General features: G+C 50.1%; 1 protein-coding gene across 1 annotated transcript in view; it reads right to left on the bottom strand.

Annotated features, from left to right (window-relative positions):
• DNHD1 (dynein heavy chain domain 1) overlaps window positions 1-22,379 on the bottom strand; it is a 62,295-nt gene that overhangs the window by 22,868 nt on the left and 17,048 nt on the right. Inside the window, exons 7-22 of the mRNA XM_044929024.2 lie at window positions 18,031-18,285; window positions 17,784-17,921; window positions 17,587-17,638; window positions 15,646-15,911; window positions 15,312-15,555; window positions 10,671-10,828; window positions 9,691-10,177; window positions 7,753-7,880; window positions 7,455-7,653; window positions 6,980-7,074; window positions 6,233-6,440; window positions 4,339-4,464; window positions 3,946-4,043; window positions 949-3,844; window positions 562-748; window positions 196-388 (exon numbers count right to left, since the gene is read on the bottom strand). Coding sequence (XP_044784959.2) covers window positions 196-388; window positions 562-748; window positions 949-3,844; window positions 3,946-4,043; window positions 4,339-4,464; window positions 6,233-6,440; window positions 6,980-7,074; window positions 7,455-7,653; window positions 7,753-7,880; window positions 9,691-10,177; window positions 10,671-10,828; window positions 15,312-15,555; window positions 15,646-15,911; window positions 17,587-17,638; window positions 17,784-17,921; window positions 18,031-18,285 — 5,730 coding nt within the window. The remainder of the gene's footprint in view (window positions 1-195; window positions 389-561; window positions 749-948; window positions 3,845-3,945; window positions 4,044-4,338; window positions 4,465-6,232; window positions 6,441-6,979; window positions 7,075-7,454; window positions 7,654-7,752; window positions 7,881-9,690; window positions 10,178-10,670; window positions 10,829-15,311; window positions 15,556-15,645; window positions 15,912-17,586; window positions 17,639-17,783; window positions 17,922-18,030; window positions 18,286-22,379) is intronic.

Genomic DNA, 22,379 nt, shown 5'->3' with positions numbered 1-22,379 from the left:
AGTAATCTAGCTGAAAGTAAAGGTCTTAGGAGGCTTATATTAAAGTTGTATTTGCAGAGCACTTCATGTATTCTTGTGATTTTAAAAACGTTTCAAGGAATGGGAGCAGGCAGCCCTCGGCTATGCTGAGGACATGTACAACCCAGGATATGTCTTTAAGCCCCAACCCCAGCTTCGGCCCCACTGTCCTCACACCTGGGGAGAAGGGGAGAAGGTGCCCTGAGTTCCCTTGATGCGGCTGCCCAGGTATTGGCCAGTGAAGGGGGCCAGTGTCCCGTCTTCGGGGCATACATGTAGATCAAACACTGAGTCTGAGGGTGGCAGCTCACAGTAGTTGGAGAGGCAACTAATAGAATCCCTCAGGAAGGTGTCATAGAGGGGCCAGAGCCTGCTCAAATGAACATACGGTGAGAGTGTCATATGGTTACAACAGTTCCATTACACTCAGTTTCCATACACTCACACACCCCACCCTTCTCCAACAATGGTGCCAGGGTTTGGACACCCATGGGTCGTTCCATTTCCGCCCTCTCCATCTCCCCCCTCCAGCCCTGTAGATACCTGGAGGGAAGGTGGGCTCCGAAGCCCCAGATCACAGCAAAAAGAAAGCTGCTGATGGCCAGCAAGTGCTCCCTGCGCTTACTAGGCACGGCATCACTGTCAATCTGGCTCTGGTGCAGAGAGCTGTTTTTTGAGGCCTTGATGCTTCGAGCCACTATACACTTTGAATCACTATAGCTGAGGTCCTCTATGAAGGTCACCATGGCCAGGAAAGGAGCCCCAGTAGGAAAAAAGAGGAGGGGGTAGGAAAGAGAGTAGAGGTTGGCTATCACTTCTCACTTTCAGTCCCAAGATCCTAGTCCACCTAAGAACCTGGGCCACAAGCTTCAGCTTATATCCCCACTATCCTCAAGGCCACATAGCTCTCAAATCAGTCCTTGCCTTCACCTGGGATATGTGCCTTCTCCTCCTCATCTATGCGCAGGTATGGGTTGAGCAGACAACGCAAGATGCGGGCCAGGCTGGTGACTTCAGCCACACCTGGGCAAATGGCCCGCTGTCCATGTACCTGCAGCAGAGAGCTAACACCCTGGCAAGTGAGGAACTGGAATGTTGCGGGCACCAGCCCTTCAGCCAGGTGGCTGAGCTCAGTGACAGTTTGGGGCTGCAGGCGGTACTCACGGGGCAAGGCTGCCATCAGGACGCTCAGTATACCCTGCCAAGTCTGCTCCCCCCCACACCACACCAGGGCACAACGGCCCACCACGGTGGGGGACATGCCTGTGGTATCTCCCACTTCCATCAAAAGAAAAGTACCTGGGGGTCGTGCTATTTGCTGACCATTGGGGAGGCTAAGCTGTGGGGGGTCACCTAGGAGGCAAGTGATAGAGTCCAGCCAGGAAGAACTGGCAGCTCCATCACATATTATCCAGTGATGAATCCCCACTGATTCCTGTACCTGCCCCCTTGGGCCCATGGTCCTACACCGACTGCCTTCACGCAACAGCCTGGGGAAGACACCATTGTGCCAGCAGGGGCCCTCCAGCCATCCCAGGAACTCCTGAGGGCTGAGGACGCCTGGATACAGGTGAGTAATTTCCACAGGCTGGCAGCTCTGGGTTGTGGGGTCCTCCATGGCCGCCAGCCGATTCTGGATCTTAAATAAGCTGTGCCAACACATGGTCTTGCCACTGCCTGCTGGGCCCAGGAGCAAAATGCCCGAGGCCTGGCCCAGGGCCTGGCTCAGTTGATCCAAAGACCCCAAAATATCAGGGCTGGGATGCAGGCCTCCCTGCCGTAACTCCTCCACCAGCAGTGACTTCCTCAGCCTGGGGGTCACAGGCTCTGCCAGCACCTGGGAGGCGGTGGGAAAGAGCCCACAGAGCAGCTTCTGGAGGTCCTGCAGATGGGCCCCCTCCAGGAGGCTGAACAGTGGGGAGCGCAGCAGGGTGCGCAGCAGGGTGGCCTCCTCCATGGTGGCTAGGCTGCGGGACTGCTCAGACTCGGGGTCCTCCTTGGTCACATTCAGAGCCTGTATCGTGTCTTCTAGCACTTTCCTGAGGAGGGGCAGGCGGCAGGGCAGGGGCCCAGACACCAGCTCACGCTCTAGGGAGAAGAACTTGGATAGGCGGGTCGCGATGCGGGAAGCATCCCGGATCCCTGCACCCAGCAGGGTCAGCTCTGCCACTTGCTGCAGGTCGGGCAGGGTCAGCGCCACGGGCCGCAGCAGCTGGCGCAGGTTGGCGGGCATGGCAGGGCTCAGGGCCCGCAGCGTCAGGAGACAGCCGTAGCCAAGGCGCATGTCCACATGATGTCTCTCAAAGAAGCTGCTGCCGAGGAGCCAGGGGTGGGTGGGGTCGATGGTGCTGGTACTTTGGGAAGCTTCCTGGTACAGTGGGGCATAGAGGTGGCGCAGTTTGGCCAAGCGCTGGCCCAGGGCAGAGAGCAAGCCAAGGGGCAAGTGCTGAGCTGCTTCTAACAGCAGCCAGGCACCTCCCTGCAGGGCACCGTTCAGGTAGTTGCTCAGGCTGCGGGCCTCCATCTGTGGCAAGCAGGGCATCACCACCAGCTGGCGCCCCAGGGCCTGGGCCAGGCTCTTTACTATGGCTGCCTTGCCCACACCACTGGGGCCCAGTAGGGTCCCACAGGCCACCTCTTCCAGGGCTAATAACAGCACAAGGGCTGGCCGCTCAGGCAGCAGGCTGGGTAGGGACCCCAGTCTGGGACCCAGGTACTCATAATTGTACAAGAAAGATCGACCCAGCACATCTATCCAGCATGCAGCTGGGGACAGAAAGGTCTCAGTAGACACAGCAGTCTTGAGACCCTGCAGGGGGCTTTGGGGAGCAGTGTGAGGGGGACCCAGGTGATACTTGAGTTGGCGGACCCAGTGGAAGTCTGTCAGTCCAATGACCTGGTGCTCTTGCAGCAGCTGGGATATGTCCCGGTGGGCCACCGCCATGACCAGCAGGGCACTGAGCAGGCTGGTCTGGCGGACAGAGGGCAGGGGCTGCTCACCCTGAGAGGCCCTCTGGGCCCGGAGAAAATGCACCAGTACCTCTAGCTTGCGCACATGCATGGGGACCATGGCCAGGGTCCTCCCTTCAAGCAGAGCCTCCTCCATGCCGGCCCGCCACACCACTTCCTCCGCCACCAACACACACTGCCACGGGAAGGCCTGGACTAAGTCCAGCCAGTGCTGGACATACATCTTCACGGGCAACTGGCTTTCCTGGGGCAACTGGTTTTCCTGCTTGAAGGCCTTGTCTAGGGACGGGCCCAGAGCAAGACGGGCAGCCACGCAGTCCTGCAGATTGTACACCAGTGCCAAACGCAGACTCTCCTCCAGGGAAGCCAGCCACTTGGGGAGATCGGGATGCAGAGGAAGGGACCCCCGCAGCTTCACCTCCTCCCCACCCACCCCAAACACCGCGAGCGCCTCCACCTGAGTCTGTATGCTTGGGCTTGACTCCGGGTCATCCGTGCCTTTTGCAGTTTCACTGGACTCAAAGCTCACCGCATGCACATGAGGAAAGCAGCGTCGAGCCCACAGCTGGGCCTCACAGGACTCCAGTGGGGCAGCCAGCAGGGCCACGAGCTCACTGTCGCTGAGGAAGAAGAGGCGGGGGAAGTGGGCGCGCACGGCATAGAGCACGCTCTCCAGTGCCATGATGATGCCCTCCAGGTCCATGGAACCCTCCTGCAGCAGTTGTTGCAGCTGCTGGCCTTGGAAAAGAGGGTTCCGCTTGGCACTGGGCACTATGAGTGACAGAACCAGGGGGTCGGCTACAGAGATCTGCATCAGGGTCCGATACTGCGCATCCATGGCCTCGAAACGGGTACTCTGTGGTAAGAGAGGGCAAGGGTGAGGGCAGCGCCCCCACTCCGACCCAGGGCCCTGCTGCTCAGCAGCACTGGTCCACCCTGCCACACCCACTTCCCTACCAGCTCAGGACTCGGAAACTGGATCTGCATCTCATACAGAACTTTATTTAGGAAGATCCACTTCTGCTGGAAAGTCACCCACGCCTGCAGCAGGGCACCTGTGAGGGCAGTCAGGGGAACAATGGAGGGAGACTAGGGTTCTAGCTTCTGCAAGAGGGACCAGCCTCCTCCTGCCCTCTTGGGGTGCCCTACCCCCAAAAAAAGCTGCTTAGTAGGACCCCAGGACCTTGTACGAAGGAGAGAAAACCTGCAACGTGAATAAAGACCTGGTCACTTTAGCCCAAGAAATGGCTCTGAAGGTGGTGCCCACTCTGTCTTCCCCAACCCGCACCTCTCTCCCCGTCATCTCCCATCAGGTCCCACCTATGAGCCCAGCTAGAGGCCTGCACTCACTCAAGCCATGCATGATGGTCACCCACTCCAGAGCAATTCTGTTTAAGTCTCCTGACTTTTGGATGGCCAGGATCTTGAACAACACCTGAAGGCTTTCATGGATAGAGTCCTGCAGTCTGCTGTAATCTAAGGAAGAGTGGACTTGAGCTGAGCTGAGCTAGCAGTCAGATGGGGCAAGGGTGCAGGCGACTGATACCCAAAACACGCTGAAACGCACAGATCTCAAACTATTCTCTGGAAGATATAAACATTTTTTCCTCCACTAGTTGAACCATATGCTCACCAACAGTCAGAGTGTGTTTGCAAAACTGTTTATGTGAGTTCTGTTTATTATGTAAGTTATATTTTAATTACAGAATTTAGTATTATGTTAATCACTGAAATACAGGTGGGGAAAGAGTTGCTGGTTCTATAAAAACTATGGAAGCCTTCAGAAGTAAAGGTAAACTATTAAAAAATAAAGGCATGATATTAAATTAGGTATCCATGCTGTTGCTTTAGTCTTGTCCGGCTCTTTGCTACCCTATGGACTGTAGCCTGCCAGGCTCCTCTGTCCAAGGGATTCTCCAGGTAAGAATACTGGAGTGGGTTGCCATGCCCTTCTCTAGGAGATCTGCCCAACTCAAGGACTGAACCCACGTCTCTTTGCATCTCCTACACTGCAGGTGGACTTTTTTTTACCACTAGCACCACCTGGGAAGCCCAAATTAGGTATGGACAAGTCAATTTTTTTAAACTGTGAAATTATAATAAAACTCTAGAAAAATTCTGGACTCAGCTTCATAAGTGTCCTCGTGTCACTTCTCAACTTTCAGAAATGGAAAGTGGAAATAGCAGACAATGTATTAATACTACAAAGGCGTGCCGAACCTCTATCAGTTGACTGCAAATCAAAGAAGAGCTCTTGTCCTCAGGTTAAAAGGTTAGTAAATAAATGTACATTATATGATTTAAGCTAAAATAAAAATCTTAAGCCATGTATGCATATTTTATGACTGATTGCCCTATTTAACTAACTTTTTTAATCCGCTGGCTGGCTTTAATTAGACCAGATAAGAGGATTTCTCCTTTACTGGCAGTTCCCTAACTATTTCATTTTTGGTGCCTGGACATACACTGCGCCCTCTGTCCAGCAAGCCCTTCTGCCCTTGCATGTTTGGTAAACTTGTACTCCTTCAGAAGTCAGCGTGAGGCCTTATCCTAAGGAAACGGAAGACTTCTCTCAGTCTCCTGCTCATTTCAAGTTGCTCCTCTTTCTGATGGCTCAGTGGTAAAGAATCTGCCTGCCAACCAGAAGACCTGGGTTCAATCCCTGGGTTGGGAAGATCCCCTGGAGAAGGGACCAGCTACCCACTCCAGAATTCTGGCCTGGAGAATTCCATGGACTGTACACTCCATGGGGTCGCAGAGAGTCAGACACGACTGAGCAACTTTCACTTCTACTTTTTCACTGCTCCATCGCACACCCATCTCTGTTCTTTTGTCCCTGTCTGGGAGTTCACAGGAGACAGGACTTTGGTCTGATAATCTCAAGAGTCTCCTGAATTTGGCTCAGAAGAGGCAGGTGAGTTTGACGAGGGAAGGACAAAGGAATGAATGAGCTGGTGCAGCCTAGAGGACAGAGCATTGAACACTGTGGAGATGTGACCATAAAGGGGAGACCTTTGCTGAAGAGGCCAGACATTGGGCAGGAGAGAGGGAGTGAGGGGCTCCCAGGAAGATTAAGACTGTGTGGGAGCTGCATGGAAGATACTGTCTCAGAAAAGATGGATGGCTCAGGCTATCCAGGAGGGCAGGGGCCCTGGCTAGAGAAGACAGATCCGGCAGAACTTGGTGGATGAATATGCCCCTCACCCTGTCTGGCTGTCACTGGGCCCTAGGAGGGCCTCCTCACCTGAGAGGATGAAGGTGCCGCTGTCCTTGCCCACTACCTGCCACTGAGGGCTGCGGGTTGCTTGCCTCTTGGAGCGCTCAGAGACTGGGGACTCGTAGGGCACATGCAGGATGAAGTTGAGCAGTCGCAGCTGGCGTGCTTCCCAGGCCCGCCGCAGCCTCAGGAGCGCCTCGTGGGCATGAGTCCGTATGTTTTCAGTCCTCCAGATCTGGAAGAGCCAGGACTTAGGAGCCGGGACGGGGGTATGGCTCAGGGGATAGCCCTGGAGCTTGGACTCGAGGTCCAGGGCTCAGCAGAGTGCGGGTCTCGGAGAGGGAGAGCGGGGTCATTGGCTTCAAAGGCAAGCCACCAGCATCACACTGTGACCTAGGGCTGCTGCCCTGAAACTCACTCTTTTGCAAAGCTCTGGTCGAGCAGACAATACATCAATCAACTCATGCTCTTTGGGAACAGGGTAAGTATTGGGAGACATCTGCCATGCTGTGTGCCCACCACTTAGAGGCTGCCACCCACTTACTTCCCCTGTAGAGGAGGGACATACTCTCAGTCACAGAGTCTGGAACCACCCATCAGATCCCCATACTCCCCAGGAGGCTAGCAATCTCAACCCCCTCCCCACAGACCAATATCTGCTGTCCTCCTTGTCTCAAGGGGCTGCTGGGTCTTAACTGGCTCTTTTAGAGCTTAGCAAACAGGCCTTGGGCTTGAGCTACCCCTCCTCGGTGGGGGTTGTTGGGGAGGGCCCACCTGATTGATTCGATCTGTAAACTCCAGCAGCGGACAAGAGAGCAGCTGGCCCACTGTTAGGAGCTCTGTGCTGTAGAGACTGCTTAGCCCTAAGGCTGGAGGTGGAGGGACAGCAAGTCAGAGCAATACTCGGTCTTTGGCAGAGCCCAACCTAGCCCAGCCCAGACAGCACATCTCAAAGCATGACATAGAGGCAGGGGCCCAGAACCCAAGGTCCAGAGCACAATTCAGAGTCCAGAACTAAGACTCCAGCCTAAGTCCAGCCCTGGGCAGCAGAGAGGATCCACGTGGTAGAGTGGGAGGCTAAACATGCTTGTCTCAGTGAGGGGAAGGAGGCTGTGGTCCATGGGGAAAGGTCAGGGCAGCCCAGGGAGGAAAGATGCTTCTCCAAAAGAGCCATAGAGAAGTGAGTTGTCCCATTGTTCTACCCCTATGTCCTTCCCTCCCCCAGCCCTCTGACTCTATCCAAACCCACCTCGCAGGAGTGCTTGGCAGTTGAGGTTCTGCACCTGGAGGCTGCCCAGCTTGTTCAGCAGGGGAAGGAGGCTGCGGAACTCCTCCAGCATGTGCATGCAGCGCTGCAGCACTGGGCTGTGCAGCCCCAGGGTCGCACTTATCCGGGCCGCCTCTGTCAGCCAGCCGTCTGTCTTCTCCTGGGCCAGAGCCAGATTGAACTGTGGGGGGAGAGGCACACCGGCAGCTGGAGACCCTCCCACCCCCAGCCCCAGAAATGCTTCACACCCGGGCAGGGGCTCCAAGGAGGGCGTCAGCACCTTGGCAAAAGCCATGCACTTCCATTCACTGATGTTTTCAGAGATGACTCGGTACAGGTGCCAGATGTGCTGCTGCTGCACGATGGGGCGGGTCCCACAGACTGGCAAGGGCACAGGACTCTCGTCCCCTGTGGGATAGGCCCGGGGGTCAGGTGGGGGCATGATCAGTCAAGATCCCATTATGACAGAAGGGAGGGTCCTGAAAGTGCAGGGGATGAGGTTGGGGGGTGGGGGCGCAGTATCCAAAACTGTTCAGTACAATGAACCAAGGGAGAGTTAGTCCAGGGAAAGAAACTCTAGGAAAACGTGATAGGGATGAAGGGAAGGTGTCCTCTTCTATTGATTAGAGTCTGTCTCTCTTATGCCACTTCGGCCACACCACCCTTCTCTATTGCTCAGATACATCAGCCCTGCTCCCTCTTGATGAGGGCCTTTGGCTGGCAGCTCATTCTTTCTGGAACACTCTCCTCTAGAGAACTATATGGCTCACTCCCTTACCACATTGGAGTCCTTGATCAAACGTCAGTTTCTGAATGAGACCTAGGCAGTGCCCCCCCATTAAGAACTGCTATCCACCCTCCCTGACATTCTTGACTCCTCTTAATCCCAAGGACAGAGGAGCCAATTTTTTGACTTCAGAATCCAATATTTAGCCAAGCTGTGATATAAGGACATTATACAGTCATTCTTAGTCATAAACAGCTTAGAAATTCTAACACCTCCAGCTCCCTTCTTAGAAAAAAAAACAATTACTCAAAGAGTTACTGCAGCCATCCAAGGAAGAGGTGAAAAAAACTAAAAAGATGTGGTATTTTTTAAAACTGAAAGTGGGTAAACAAAACCATGCAACCTTAGATGTAAAAATAGTTGTTAACATGGTTACAGAACAAAGCAAATGTCAAAGATAGCAAGTAAAATAAAAGACACAGAACAGAAAACAAACAGTAGCATTAATGGTCTAGATCTAAGATCCTAGATTGTTGTATTAATAATAAAAACTGGGAGTTTGGTGAAGAGACAGGGGTGGAAAAAGGAAATAAAATCAATGCTGTGCAGTTTTCCGGGTAAAACCCCACAAGGCCAGAGTCCCCTACTCTACTTTTCCACAAACATCCCAACCACTAGCAGGAAAGGCCAAGGTCTGTGGTCTAAATCAGCTAGAGTATGGGATGAGGGTCCCCCAATACTTGACCAAAGGAAGCCCCTTGTTTTAGGATGGTCCCAAAGCATCTCCTCCCTGGGATTGGGGACCTCACAGTCAGAGATGGTAGCGGTTGGCAGCTGGCTAAGAGTCAACTCAGAAGCAATATGCCCTTGCAAGGGATACAAGTGAGCGACAGAAGTGACCGCACCTGAGAAAAGAACCTGCAGCCCACAAAGTCCTTCCGGTGCAGAAGGGAAGCAGCCTAGCCGCACACTGCACAGAAGGGCCAAGACCAAGAGTTCGATCCGGCTTTCCTCCTCGGGGCCAGGGAAGCCCTCAGCAGCCGCCTCTCTCCACCACACTGGCTGGAAGCAGTGGCCATGGAGCATCCACACCCGTTTTTATCTGGGACCTGCTGCCGGCTGTAGGCCTGAGTTGAACAGGGCTACACAACTGCTAAGGACTACGACAAGAACACGTTTACATTTCTCTGCACAGGCTTTTAGCCCTCCGATCCCATCACATTCTGATGGAACACTCACCTATTTGCTTTCTCCTCCAGACCATGAGCTCCCATCTAAGCACAACGTTTATCCCCACCCTAAGCACAACACTTGACATACCCAATGGATTTAGATTTTGTCCTGCGATCTTTGCATATGAGAGAGACTAAAATGAAGATATGTGATTCCTAAGACTTGCTTAGGATCACCCAGGACACAAGCCAGGATCACACCACCCAGGATCACGCCACCCAAGAGTGGTGGTGGCGGAGGGGGCAGGGCCCTGGGTACCAGTGAAGGTGGTGTAGGCATGGTGCAGGTCACAGAGGCTGCTGACTGTGCTCTGGTACTGACGCTCCAGGGAGATGAGCTGGCGCTCGGTGTTCCTCTGCTCTTGAGCAGGGTCCATGAACGGACCAGACAGGGCCTTCTCAATCACACCTTCCAGCTCCGCCAGTGCCGTGGCCATCAGCTGCTGCAGCTTAGGCACGATGGCATGCCGCTTGCTGAGCAGGAACTCTGAGGCCTGGCTTTTCTCATACTGGAATGACTCCCACGTGTCCATAAGCTGAGGGGCAGGCAGAGGGTGGTCAAGCAGAGCTGGTGGTGGTGGGGAGGAGCAGCGGGAGGGGCAGAGGAGATGCCTTCTCACCGAGATGTCCAGTGCCTCATTCTCAGCACTGAAGAGGCCAAAGTGGTTGCGGATGAGCTCATAGAGTGACCGCGTGTATTCCATTTGCTCCTCCAGCTCAGCGTACCGCTCGTTGGCCTCATTCAGCTACAGGGATGACAGCATGAGACCAGCACCCTCACAGCCCTGTGCATCTCTCTGCACCCATCCTGAGGGGCACTCCCTCCTGCTAGAGGCTCCAGGTCCCAGCAGTTGCCTTTTAACCCACCGAGATCAGGGCAGCCCGGGATCAGATCCCCATCTGACCAAGGTCTCCCTGAAGACAGCACAGCCCCTCCCCCATTGAGTCATTGCCCTGAGGACAGGGCAATGGATCTCTACTTAAGCACACAGAGAGCAGAACTCTGTCTCTGAAAGCAGGACTGTCTCTCTCTCATCACATCAGGGCCTCTCCATATCATGAGGATACTGAGGGCCATGTGAACAGGGTGAGAACTGGCCAGGGCAGGTCACACCGGTGAATGCAGTTTAAGGGCATCGAGCCCCACTGGGAGCTCAGCAGAGACCGGAAGGGAGTGTGCTTAGCACGTGAGTGGGTTGGCCCTGGATAAGCTGGGGAGGAAGGATTGGGAGCGCCCACCTTCTGGGAGCACCATGCGATGGAGTGGATGTCTGAGCTGATGGTTTGGAAGGCCTTCATGAAACCTGTGAGCTCTGTTATCAGCTGCTGACTGCGGCTCTGGCATTCGTTCTGTACCTGTTCAAGAATGTCCTTCCTGATGTTTACCAGCTTGGATTCTGAAGACAGGAGAGAGTGAGGCGTGAGGGGCTGCAGTGCCCAGGGAGCATCCAGGAGAGGCTGGAGTGAGAGCAGGTTGAAGGGGAAGCCAGAGCATGAACTGGTTCCCTCAGTCACTGAACACATACTGGACCCCTGCCTGGTGTCATTAGCTGCAGTTCACTGGGGCCCGTGCTGGGCACCAGCAGACAAGGGTGATGAGTGAGACAGAAAGGTTCTCACCCAGAGAGGCTCACAATATGGCAGTAGAGACAAACATATAAATGGACAATCACATATCAGTGCAATAAATGCTCTTCAGCCAGCCCTCAACCTGGCTCAGTGAAGAGGAAGGAAGCCTGCAGAGACTGAGGAAGGCGTCCTCAGGGCAGGGGGCACTGGAGCAGACTGCACTAAGTGGTTAAGGCTCCCAGGGGCACACCCAGTGGATGAAAGCATGTGCAAAGGCAAGGGAACGCCATGTCCATGATAAGCAGAATGCCCACCAGATAAACAGTTTCTGTCTGAGGAGTCTTACTGCATCTGCTCTAGCTGGCTTTGGCAATATGAACAACTTCACTGTCACCAAGGACAGGAATAATACCAATATGATGGGTCATATGGTAGAGCAAGGATTCAAACGCTGGCAGCCTGGCTCCATCTTGTTATGTCTTATGCTTTGAGGGGTTAAAAGTAAATTGACTCATCTTTCATGAGCGTCTCTGCAACTGGAAAGTAGGACAGTGAGTTCCGGGGCATATAATTAGGACATACAAGGAATGGATCTGATGGGGTTTTGAAGAAAGTAACCAATAGGAATTGGCACCAAGAGCTGAAACTGAGAAAACCAAGATGAGGGAACCTCCAAGGGGTACTCAAGGTTGAGCAGAACACAAAGATGTGAACTTATCCTTTTCCAAACTGTCCCACTGGCCTCTGACAGTAGCTGGACCATTGCAGTGGTGCTGCTTTCTGAGCAGCAGCACCAGGTTGGTGAAGACCAAGAGCTCAACAGTGACACCATGTGGTAAGAAGGAGCAGTAGACTGATAAAGTACCAGGATTCCTCGGGGTTGCAAGTTGGAGATGGATGGGAAAAGACATTTGAGAGATACTTAGGAGGCAGAAGAATGGAAAGGATTTGGTGACAGGTTGGATGTGGTGGAGTTAGGGAGATGGGTGAGAAAAGTACGAACTCAAGTTTCTGTTGAGGCCAACTCATTATCATTCTCTATTAAAGGGAGCCCAGATAAAAGAGGAGCAAAGTTGCAGGATAAATACATAAGACTAGAAGGATGAAAGAAGGATGAAAGTGAACAGAAGAGAACAAGGTGAAATGAAAAAAAAAAAAAAAGCATTTGCTTCATGCCATACTCAATGCTAGGAATATTACAAATAGTATCTCATTTAATCCTTCTTCCCATAACCCAGTGAGTGGCTACATTATTATGTCCATGTTACAAATAAAGAAACTGAAGCTCAGTGATATGAAGTCATGCAAACCAGTAAAAACAGAGCCACAGTTCTGAACCCAGTGCTTTTCTCTTTCCATCTGTTCCTCTTAAAGAGGTCAGTTGACCTTGGATTAAAGACAAAGAAGTCAAAAAATTAGAAAGAACACCGGCTTCCTGAGCAAGAGTGGAGCAAAGCCCACTGCAACCAGGGTCAGAAAGAAAGCAGGCCAATCACAGGCCCTCCTGCTTCTGCCTGGCCAGCCTGAACCCTCTGTACATTTAGGAGGGAGGGTGGGAATAGGAGTAGGGAGTTCTGTCACCTAGGAGATACCTAAGGAAGCCTGTGCTTTCATCTGTGGAGGGGCAAAGGCAGGGAGAGCTAGGCAAGCAAGCACTTCGAGGCCCAGCTCCAAGGCCTCCCACCTTCATATACCAAGCAGGCCTAGAGGGCATGGGTCTGAAAGTACCTAGTCTCTGCAGGAAGCAGACATTGCGATCTGGGGGTGTTAGGTCACAAAATAGAACCTCTCAATTTCCTGGAGGAACCAGCTTCCCAATCTACTGTGCTCTGTGTCTCTCCACAGCCATCTCCTGGGTGGAGGCACTTAGCCAGCAAACAGTAGTGTGAGACGCGCTTCCCACAGGAAGGGAAGAAGAGAAAAGAGGAACGAGGCTACGTCTTAAACCAGACTTCTCAGAGATCCAGGGAGACCAACAACTGGGCCTTGGGCTCATGTGGGTAGGTAGACACCTGAAGTGGGAAACTGAGATGGGCTGAGGGGCAAATAGATAGCAAGTGGGCCTGAGCTCCACTTTCCATGTAGTCACTCTGGGGAGATGACTTGCAGGGTGCCCTTATACTCATGTGACATGAGACAGTCACAGCAGAGCAGAAACCAGGGCGTGAGAAAGAGGATCAAAGTTAATGTTCCCAAGACCCCACAGCTCCCAGACGGCAGTGGACACAGGAGACAGTGGAGAGTTGATAGCCAGCAGGCCCGGATGGTGTTCCTGGGTTGAGGGGCGAGGGGCCCTTCAGCAGAAGCTATGGGGGTGGCCAGCCTAGGACAAAGACTGGATGAAGGGTTCACTAAAACGCCAAGGACATGTGGTGTCAACAGGAGCCAATGCAGAGCCAGGTCAGCAAGGGCAGACCCTCTGGGTTCCTACCAGCCAAGAGAACACCGGCCAGCTACTCCAGCTCAGGATGCAGCTGCAGCAGAAGCAGCAAGGTCAGAAGGAGGGCAGAGACCTCAGGGAAGTCAACAGAAGCCAGCCAAGAAGAGCACACGGACCTGAAGCCCCCTCCAATGCCAGGTGCCACCCTGGGGAGGAAAGTGAACTGAGGACACTTGAGAAACAGAACAACCTTGAACCATAGTATGAATTTTGAATTGACCAATTACCCCCAAATAGACTGAATTAGACCAAAAGTCCTACTTTAAATGGGAAAAAAAAAATGTGTTCACTTTCAATTGGAATACAGTTGTCCTGAGGGGAATTGGTTCTAGGACTTCTGAGGATACCAAACTCCACACATGCTCAGTTCCCTTATAAAATGGCATAGTATTTGCTTATAACCTATACATGCCCCCTGTGTACTTTAAATCATCTCTGTGCTGTGTGCTAAGTCACTTCAGTCATGTCCGACTCTGTGTGACCCCATGGACTGTAGCCCATCGGGCTCCTCTGTCCACGGGACTCTCCAGACAACCATACTGGATTGGGTTGTCATGCCCTCCCCCAGGAGATCTTCCCAACCCAGGGATTGAGCCTGCGTCTCTTATGTCTTCTGCATTGGTAGGCAGATTCTTTACCACTAGCGCCACGTGCGAAGCGCCTTAAATCATCTCTAGTTTACTTATAACACCTAAAACGATGTAAATGCTATGTAAATAGTTGTAAATACAGTGTAAATGCTATATAAACAGTTGTCGGTTCAAGTTTTGCTTTTTTGAGACTTTCTGGAATTATACCCACAGACATAGAACATACAGATATGGAGGGCCAACTGTCTGTTCTTTCACCATCAGCAGAATTTAAGGCTACAGCACAAGCCAAGATCAGTTCAAGAGAGTAACTTTTTATACATACAAATCGTGGTGTCGATTTTGACTGCTACATGTGGAGAGAGGGCACCCTTGATTCCTGAGAGTCTCAATAAAGAAACTGAATTCTCCTAGCCTGAGGAGCAAGCAAAGATTTTCCTCAGTCACATTTGGTCTGACTCCTTCCACACCATAAGAACAGAAAATGTCAGGTGACAGAGACACCTTTCCTGAGAAGTGTGGGGGATGAGCTGGGCCAAAACAGATGGAGAGGCCGTCCCCTGTAGCGGACAGCTGGCAAAGGGAAGGATGGGACCTGGGGCTTTGCGAGGCTCTACTAGTTCCTGCACCAAAGGTCTCTGGGGGATGCTGAAGGCCCAAAGGGCCGTGTGGATAAGGTACAGAAGGCGAAGGAGAGAAGGGAGGATAGGACTTCGCTGGTGGTGCAGTGGTTAGGAAACCGCCAGCCAGTGCAGGGGACACAGGCTCCATCCCTGGACTCCACATGCCATGGGGCAACTGTACCCACGTGCCACAACTAGTGAGGACGCAACTACCAGGCTTTGCAGGTTGCTCAGTGGTTAAGCCTCCTGACAACCCAGGAGACAGGAGATGCAGGTTCGATCCCTGGCTCAGGAAGATCCCCTGGAGGAGGAAATGGCAACCCACTCCAGTATGCTCGCCTGGGAAACCCTGTGGACAGAGGAGGATGGCAGAATACAGTTCATAAGGGTTGCAAAGAGTCAGATATGACTTAGCAACTGAGCACACACGCATGCTGCAACTACTGAAGGCCGCATGGCTAGAACCTGTGCTCCACAACAAGAGAAACCACCGCAGCGAGAAGCCCCTACTCGAGGGCCACCGTAACGCGAGAGTAGTCCCCATTCGCTGCAAGCAGAGAAAGGCCGTGGCATGCAGCAACAAAGGCCCAGTGCAGCCACAAATATATAAATAAATAAAATTTTAAAAAGCCAAGAACGGAGGCTAAGCAGCACTCACCGATCTCCGCCCGTATGTCGCGGCAGCTCAGCAGCAGCAGCCTGCCTCTTGTGATCAACTCCATGGGTATCCTGGAGACTTGGGCCTGCCAAGCGTTCAGGCGGGTCACCAGCATCACGTAGTTCTTGATAGGATAACCTCTCATAGACTCCAGCTTTTGACACCCCCAGGCTTGCAGGAACTCATAAATGCCTGTCATCCAGTGATAATCCCTGCAGAATTCCTGCACCTCCTGCAGCATGTCCTAGAGGCAGACGAGGGGTTTAGGGCAGAGGTGGGCGGCTGTGACAGGAACTGGTGGCCACCATCCCATTCCTTAAACCTCTGTCCTCACCTCCAGCAGGGCCTGTTGGACAGCCAGTGCCTGCTGGATTTGGGAGCTGTTGTCCAGGTCCTCTTGCAGCTGCTTATAATCAAGGGGTAAGTACTGGCCCCGAAGCCGGCGCCCATGGACCTCCAGGGCTTCAGTAACTGTGCGAGACTTCCAGGGCCACACCAATCCTATATTCGGGCCACAGAAGACGTCCACAGCATCGCTGGGCTGACCCTGGAACTTGGGCATCATGAAGTCTGAGTCTGAGTAGTCTTCTTCATCTTCGTCTAGTGGGGGACATACCATGATTGTCCATGAGTGCCCTCCAGGGACCATATACAACCTCTCCCTCTACCCTGAGTGGGGACACACACATTACACACCTTACACATTCTCTGTTCATGAGTGAGTTTACACATACATCTATATCATAAGCATAGTGTCAGGGAATCTGTTGGGGTTTAGACGCAGACAGCAAAATTTACTCTAGCTAGCATATGCAGTAAAAGCATTAGTCACTCAGTTGTGTCCAACTCTTTGCAACCCCATTGACTGTAGCCTGCCAGGCACCTTTGTCCATGGATTCTCCAGGCAAGAATAGTGGATTGAGTAGCCATTCCCTTCTCTAGGGGATCTACCCAATCCAGGGAAGCCCAGTATAAGTAGCTCAGTATAAGCCCAGTATAACCAATTCTTTTATAAAATTACATGAGTTGTGAATGACTGCAAGAACTGAAAAACAAAACCACTCTAGACCAAGTGTCCAGGTATTTGTGCTGCCTGGAAAATTGGGATGTCATTGCCATACCACCAGCTACATAAACACATGATCATAAATGATTACGAGCCCCACCAGCAGAACAGATGGCATGCGTCCTGCCTCTCTCCCCTACTTACCTCAATTCTGAACTGAAGTCACATATAGCTCTAAATAACCTATGACTCCCAGCCTCGAGGAGGTCTGAGAAACGCAGTCTCAGAAATGCAGAACAGAGGAGGAGGTGCGGAAGGAAGCTGAGCAAGCCAGTCCTCAGCACCTGTCTTAAGGAATATCCTTGAACCCAGCCTTAGCCTTAATTCTTGGGCTTCCCTGGTGGCTCAGAGGTTAAAGCGTCTGCCTGCAATGCGGGAGACCTAGATTCGATCCCTGGGTCGGGAAGATCCCCTGGAGAAGGAAATGGCAACCCACTCCAGTATTCTTGCCTGGAGAATCTCATGGACGGAGGAACCTGGTGGGCTACAGTCCACGGGGTCACAAAGAGTCAGACACTCCTTAATTCTTAGAAACTGGTTAATTGCCAACTTCGGTATTTAAGATTTGCACAAAAAGGGAGAAGAGGCATCAAAATGTTCATAAATTAGATTCATACAGCAAACACGTAAACACCACGGTGCCCCCTCCGAGCAAGGGCCCATCCTCAGATCTCTTCCCTTCCCCATCAGGACTCACTTTCTAGAACTAACCCAGTTTCGTGGTTTTAAATACCATCTATTTTCTCTGGAATTTGTGTCTAACTCAGATCTCTCCCTGAATCCCAATCCCATTTAAACAACTGCCTAGTCCACATCTCTACCTAGATGCCTACCTTGCACCTCAAACTTTTAACAGCCGCAAATGGGCTCTGATCTCCACCCAGTCCCCTCCAAATTGTTCCTCATGTAGTCTTCCAACTTCAGTAAACAGGAACTCCATTCTTCCAGGTTGTCCAATCAAAAACTTTGAAGTTATCTTTGACTCTCTTCTCTCACATACAAAGCACCCACCCATCACAAAATCCCATTGGTACACGCACGAGGAGCAAAAACATGCCTCTACCCTCCTACCCCCCAACACATGTTCAGACCCAGGTTAGAGCTGCTCCATCCATGTCCAGCGCCTGACTCTATGGCCATGAGGACACTGCACATGCCCTTCTCCCTCCTTCCACCCTTCCTCCCCACTGCCTAGGGCTCCTTAAATACCTTCAATATACAGGGACTCCCAGAAGGCCTTCAGGTCTGTAGACTGCATTACCTTCATGCCAAGGTACAAAGAAGGGGCAGAAAGAGCAAACAATGAGGGTTCAGACCAGGCTGAGGGCTTCTGATTCTAGATGATAGGAACAGGGTATTCCCTGTAGGGAATTCCTCCAGCCAGCCCCCTGCCCAAGCCATAATACCTTCAGGGCAGAGGCCTTTGTTGACCTTAGGCCCACAGTTAAAATCTGGATCATATTTTCAATACAGGGCTCATGAGACAGCTGACCACGACTGTCAAAGACCAGCTGTGCTGAGAGTAAGGGTTTCTGCCTTGGGGCCTGTAAAGAAAGGTCAGGAGAGGTTGTGGGGCCAGAGGGCAGTACTTGCTCCCCACCAGTCGGCCCCTGACTGCCTGCCCACCTTCCCCCATGCTATCCACCACCTCACTTGCAGGATGTTGGCCACAAAAGAGGTTATCTCCTCCTCTATGATGGACACGAGGTTCTGGCAGATCATATAGTCTACCAAGCGGGCCAGCTGTCCCATCTGCAGCAACCAGGCCTCCGCCTGCTTCAGCCTCTGCTCCAGCTGCTCGCACTGCACCTTCTGAAGGTACACGGAGGTCTGGTCTGTCCTGATCCTCTTGCAGTTTTTCAGCCGCTTCTGCAGGCCCTGTTGCATGTGGTATGTATCCTCGTGGATCTGTCAGGAGAGTGGAAAGTTCACTGGAGAAAGGGAGATGGAGACCAAACTGGCCACCCACTGGTCTGTTGCAAAGCTCTTGGGTCTTAGAGTCTAAAACCTCGACCCTAGATATGCAGATGGAGGGCTGCTTCTTAGTAGAGATTGGCCCTGGAAATCTTTAAGTGACCAGAGAAGATGTGAAATGGAGAACATATAGGAGGCTACAATGAGTTGATTTGATAGGCCAGGCCTGTCTGCCAAATGCTTCCAGTGAAGTGAGAGTTGCTCAGTTTTGCAATTCTCTAAGCCAGAGTGGGTAGCTGTTCCCTTCTCCAGGGGTTCTTCCCAAACCAGGGATCGAACCCAGGTCTTCTGCATTGCAGGTGGATTCTTTACCATCTGAGCCACCAGGGAAGCCCAAGAATACTGGAGTGGGTAACTTATCCCTTCTCAAGTGGATCTTCCCAACTCAGGAATCAAACCAGGGTCTCCTCCAATGCCCCCGGGGAGGAACTCAAATAGAAAGTTTGTGCGTGTGTAAATAGAGAGATTTGCCATGCATAGATTAGACAAAGAAAAAAAAAGATATTCAACAAATAAGGTTCAGTAATTATTCCAGGTTATGGTGTCCAGTCACTAGGCCTGTGTGATATGGCATGCTCACCAGCATAACATAGCCTTCTGTGAGAGCAGAAGCTCTCTCTGGCTACTGACATAGACTTTCTAGTGGGGGATGGGAAATGTGGGATAAAAGCCTGGGAGCCTCTTTGTGGGTTCATCTCACAGCGGGGAAGTTCCTCAGCCTACAAGAGTGCTGATAGTTGCCACCTCTCTGGCCTGTCCTGATGAGGAACAGAGGGGAGACACCAGGAAGGTATGTTTGGCCAGATGGACCCTTTTGTCCCTGCTGCTCTCCTATCCTTTTTGATGATCAGCAGAGCTTGTGGTGAGAACTATGAGGTAGCTATGAATTGAATTCTGCTCACCCTGAGCTCAGATCCTAGTCTTCTGAGACCCAGACACAAGGCAGTTGAAACCTAAGCTAGGCATGTCATATACAAACTTGCCCTGGATATTTGGCGAGGTGTCCTCTTCCATGCTCTAGCAATGCCCTCAACATCCAGTGGTTCCTATACCATAATCCTTAGTCCAGTGCACCATTATCAATTCGTGTGACTCATCCACCACACTGTAAATTCTCCAAGGAATTTACTCCTTATTTGATTCTGTCAAACTTAACCCCAACTGCTTAACACAGAGTCTGGCATGGTTAGTTCCATTATAAATGTTTGTAAAAAGAAGATATCATCTCACATTGTAAGAGGACTTACCGGGTGACACCAAGGATAAAACCATGAACAACAAGGTCCTACTGTATAGCACAGGCAACTATAGTCAATATCCTGGGATAAATTATAATGGAAAATAATATTTTTTAAAAATGTATATATATGTGTGTATGCATGTGTAAAATAGAGTCACTATGCTGTACAGCAGAGATTGGCACAACATTGTGAATCAACTATATGTCAATAAAAATTAAATAAATAATAAAATAGAGAGAAAATGGAGATTCTAAAAAAAACACTAACAACAACAATAATTACTACAATAGAGTATAATCTATTTAAAACCTTACCACTAGGGACATTATATCAATGCAAAGAAATAGAAGAAAACAATAGAATGGGAAGGACTAGAGATCTCTTCAAAAAAATTAGAAATACCAAAGGAATATTTCATGCAAAGATGGGCTCAATAAAGGACTGAAATGTATGGACCTAATGCAAGCAGAAGATATTGAGAAGAGGTGGCAAGAATACACAGAAGAACTGTACAAAAAAGATCTTCATGACCCAGATAACCATGATGATGTGATCACTCACCTAGAGCCAGACATCCTGGAATATGAAGTCAAGTGGGCCTTAGGAAGCATCACTATGCGCAAAGCTAGTGGAGGTGATGGAATTCCAGGTGAGCTATTTCAAATCCTAAAAGATGATTCTGTGAAAGTGCTGCACTCAATATGCCAGCAAATTTGGAAAACTCAGCAGTGGCCACAGGACTGGAAAAGGTCAGTTTTCATTCCAATCCCAAAGAAAGGCAATGCCAAAGAATGCTCAAACTACCACACAATTGCACTCATCTCACATGCTAGTAAAGTAATGCTCAAAATTCTCCAAGCCAGGCTTCAATAGTATGTGAACCGTGAACATCCAGATGTTCAAGCTGGTTTTAGAAAAGGCAGAGGAACCAGGGATCAAATTGCCAACATCTGTTGTATCATCGAAAAAGCAAGAGAGTTCCAGAAAAAAATCTACTTCTGCTTTATTGACTATGCCAAAGCCTTTGACTGTGGATCACAACAAACTGTGGAAAATTCTTCAAGAGATGGGAATACCAGACCACCTTACTTGCCTCCTGAGAAATCTGTATGCAGGTCAAAAAGCAATAGTTAGGACTGGACATGGAACAACAGACTGGTTCCAAATCGGGAAAGAAGTACATCAAGGCTGCATATTTTCATCCTGATTATTTAACTTATGCACAGAGTACATCATGTGAAATGCCAGGCTGGATGAAACACAAGTTGTAATCAAGATTTCTGGGAGAAATATCAATAACCTGAGATATGCAGATATGCAGAAATATCAATAACCTCAGATATGACACCACCCTTACGGCAGAAAGCGAAGAAGAACTAAAGAGCCTCTTGATGAAAGTGTAAAAGGAGAGTGGAAAAGTTGGCTTAAAAATCAACATTCAGAAAACTAAGATCATGGCATCTGATTCAATGACTTCATGGCAAATAGATGGGGAAACAATGAAAACAGTGACAGACTTTATTTTTAGGGGCTCCAAAATCACTGCAGATGGTGACTTACAGCCATGAAATTAAAAGACATTTGCTCTTTGGAAAGAAAAGCTATGATCAATCCAGACAGAATATTAAAAAGCAGAGACATTACTTTGCCAATGAAAGCCTGTGTAGTCAAAGCCATGGTTTTTCCAGTAGTCATGTATGGATGTGAGAGTTGGACCATTAAAGAAAGCTGAGCACCGAAGAATCGATACTTTTGGACTGTGGTGTTGGAGAAGACTCTTGAGAGTCCTTTGGACTGCAAGGAGATCAAACCAGTCAATCCTAAAGGAAATCAATCCTGAATATTTATTGGAAGGACTGATGCTGAAACTGAAACTCTAATACTTTGACCACCTGATACGAAGAACTGACTCATTAGAAAAGACCCTGATGCAGGGAAAGATTGAAGGCAGAAAGAGAAGGGGACGACAGAGGATGAGATGGTTGGATGGCATCACTGACTTGATGGACATAAGTTTGTGTAAGCTCCCGGAATTGGTGATGGACAAGAAAGCCTGGTGTGCTGCAGTCCATGGGATCTCAAAGAGTCAGACACGACTGAGTGACGGAACTGAACTGAGGGGCATTATCTTTAAAGTTCTAAGGAGATTTCTAATGGGGCTTCCTGATAGCTCAGTTGGTAAAGAAACATTGTAAATCAACTATACTTCAAAAAAAATAAATAATAAAAATAGAGAGAAAATGGAGATTCTTATTAAAAAAACAAAGTAACAACAATAATAACTACAACAGAACATAATCAGTATACATTTTTAAAACCTTACCATTAGGGGCAATATCTTTAAAGTTCTAAGAAGATTTTAGAAACCTAGAATTCCATATCTAGCCACAGTATCACTGAAGTTTGAAGATGAATAAAGACATTTTTAGATATACAAAGACTCTAAAAATTTACCATCCACAGATTCTCTCTGGGGAAAAAAGGAGTATATTTCTGACAGAAGAAAATGAATACAAGAAGATAAAGTGGTTTACAAGAAATTGCAATGAGAAAAAAAATTGTGAAATATATTGTTAATTCTAAATGAGAAGCTATAAAACAAAAATGTTTGTAAGAATGTAGGACTAAAATTCCAGGAGATATCAAAAAAAGCATAACGAGAAGGGTGAAAGGTAGGGAGAGGAGAAAAAGAAAATTAGAAGAATACCAAGATTTTATTCTGCTTGGGAGAAAGATACAGATAGAAACTCGGCATTTATTCAGTCAACAAATATTCATTGAGCACCA

The sequence above is a fragment of the Bubalus bubalis genome, chromosome 16 (assembly GCF_019923935.1).
Source record: "Bubalus bubalis isolate 160015118507 breed Murrah chromosome 16, NDDB_SH_1, whole genome shotgun sequence".
Classification (NCBI taxonomy): domain Eukaryota; kingdom Metazoa; phylum Chordata; class Mammalia; order Artiodactyla; family Bovidae; genus Bubalus; species Bubalus bubalis.
This window is presented reverse-complemented; position numbering and strand designations above follow the sequence as displayed.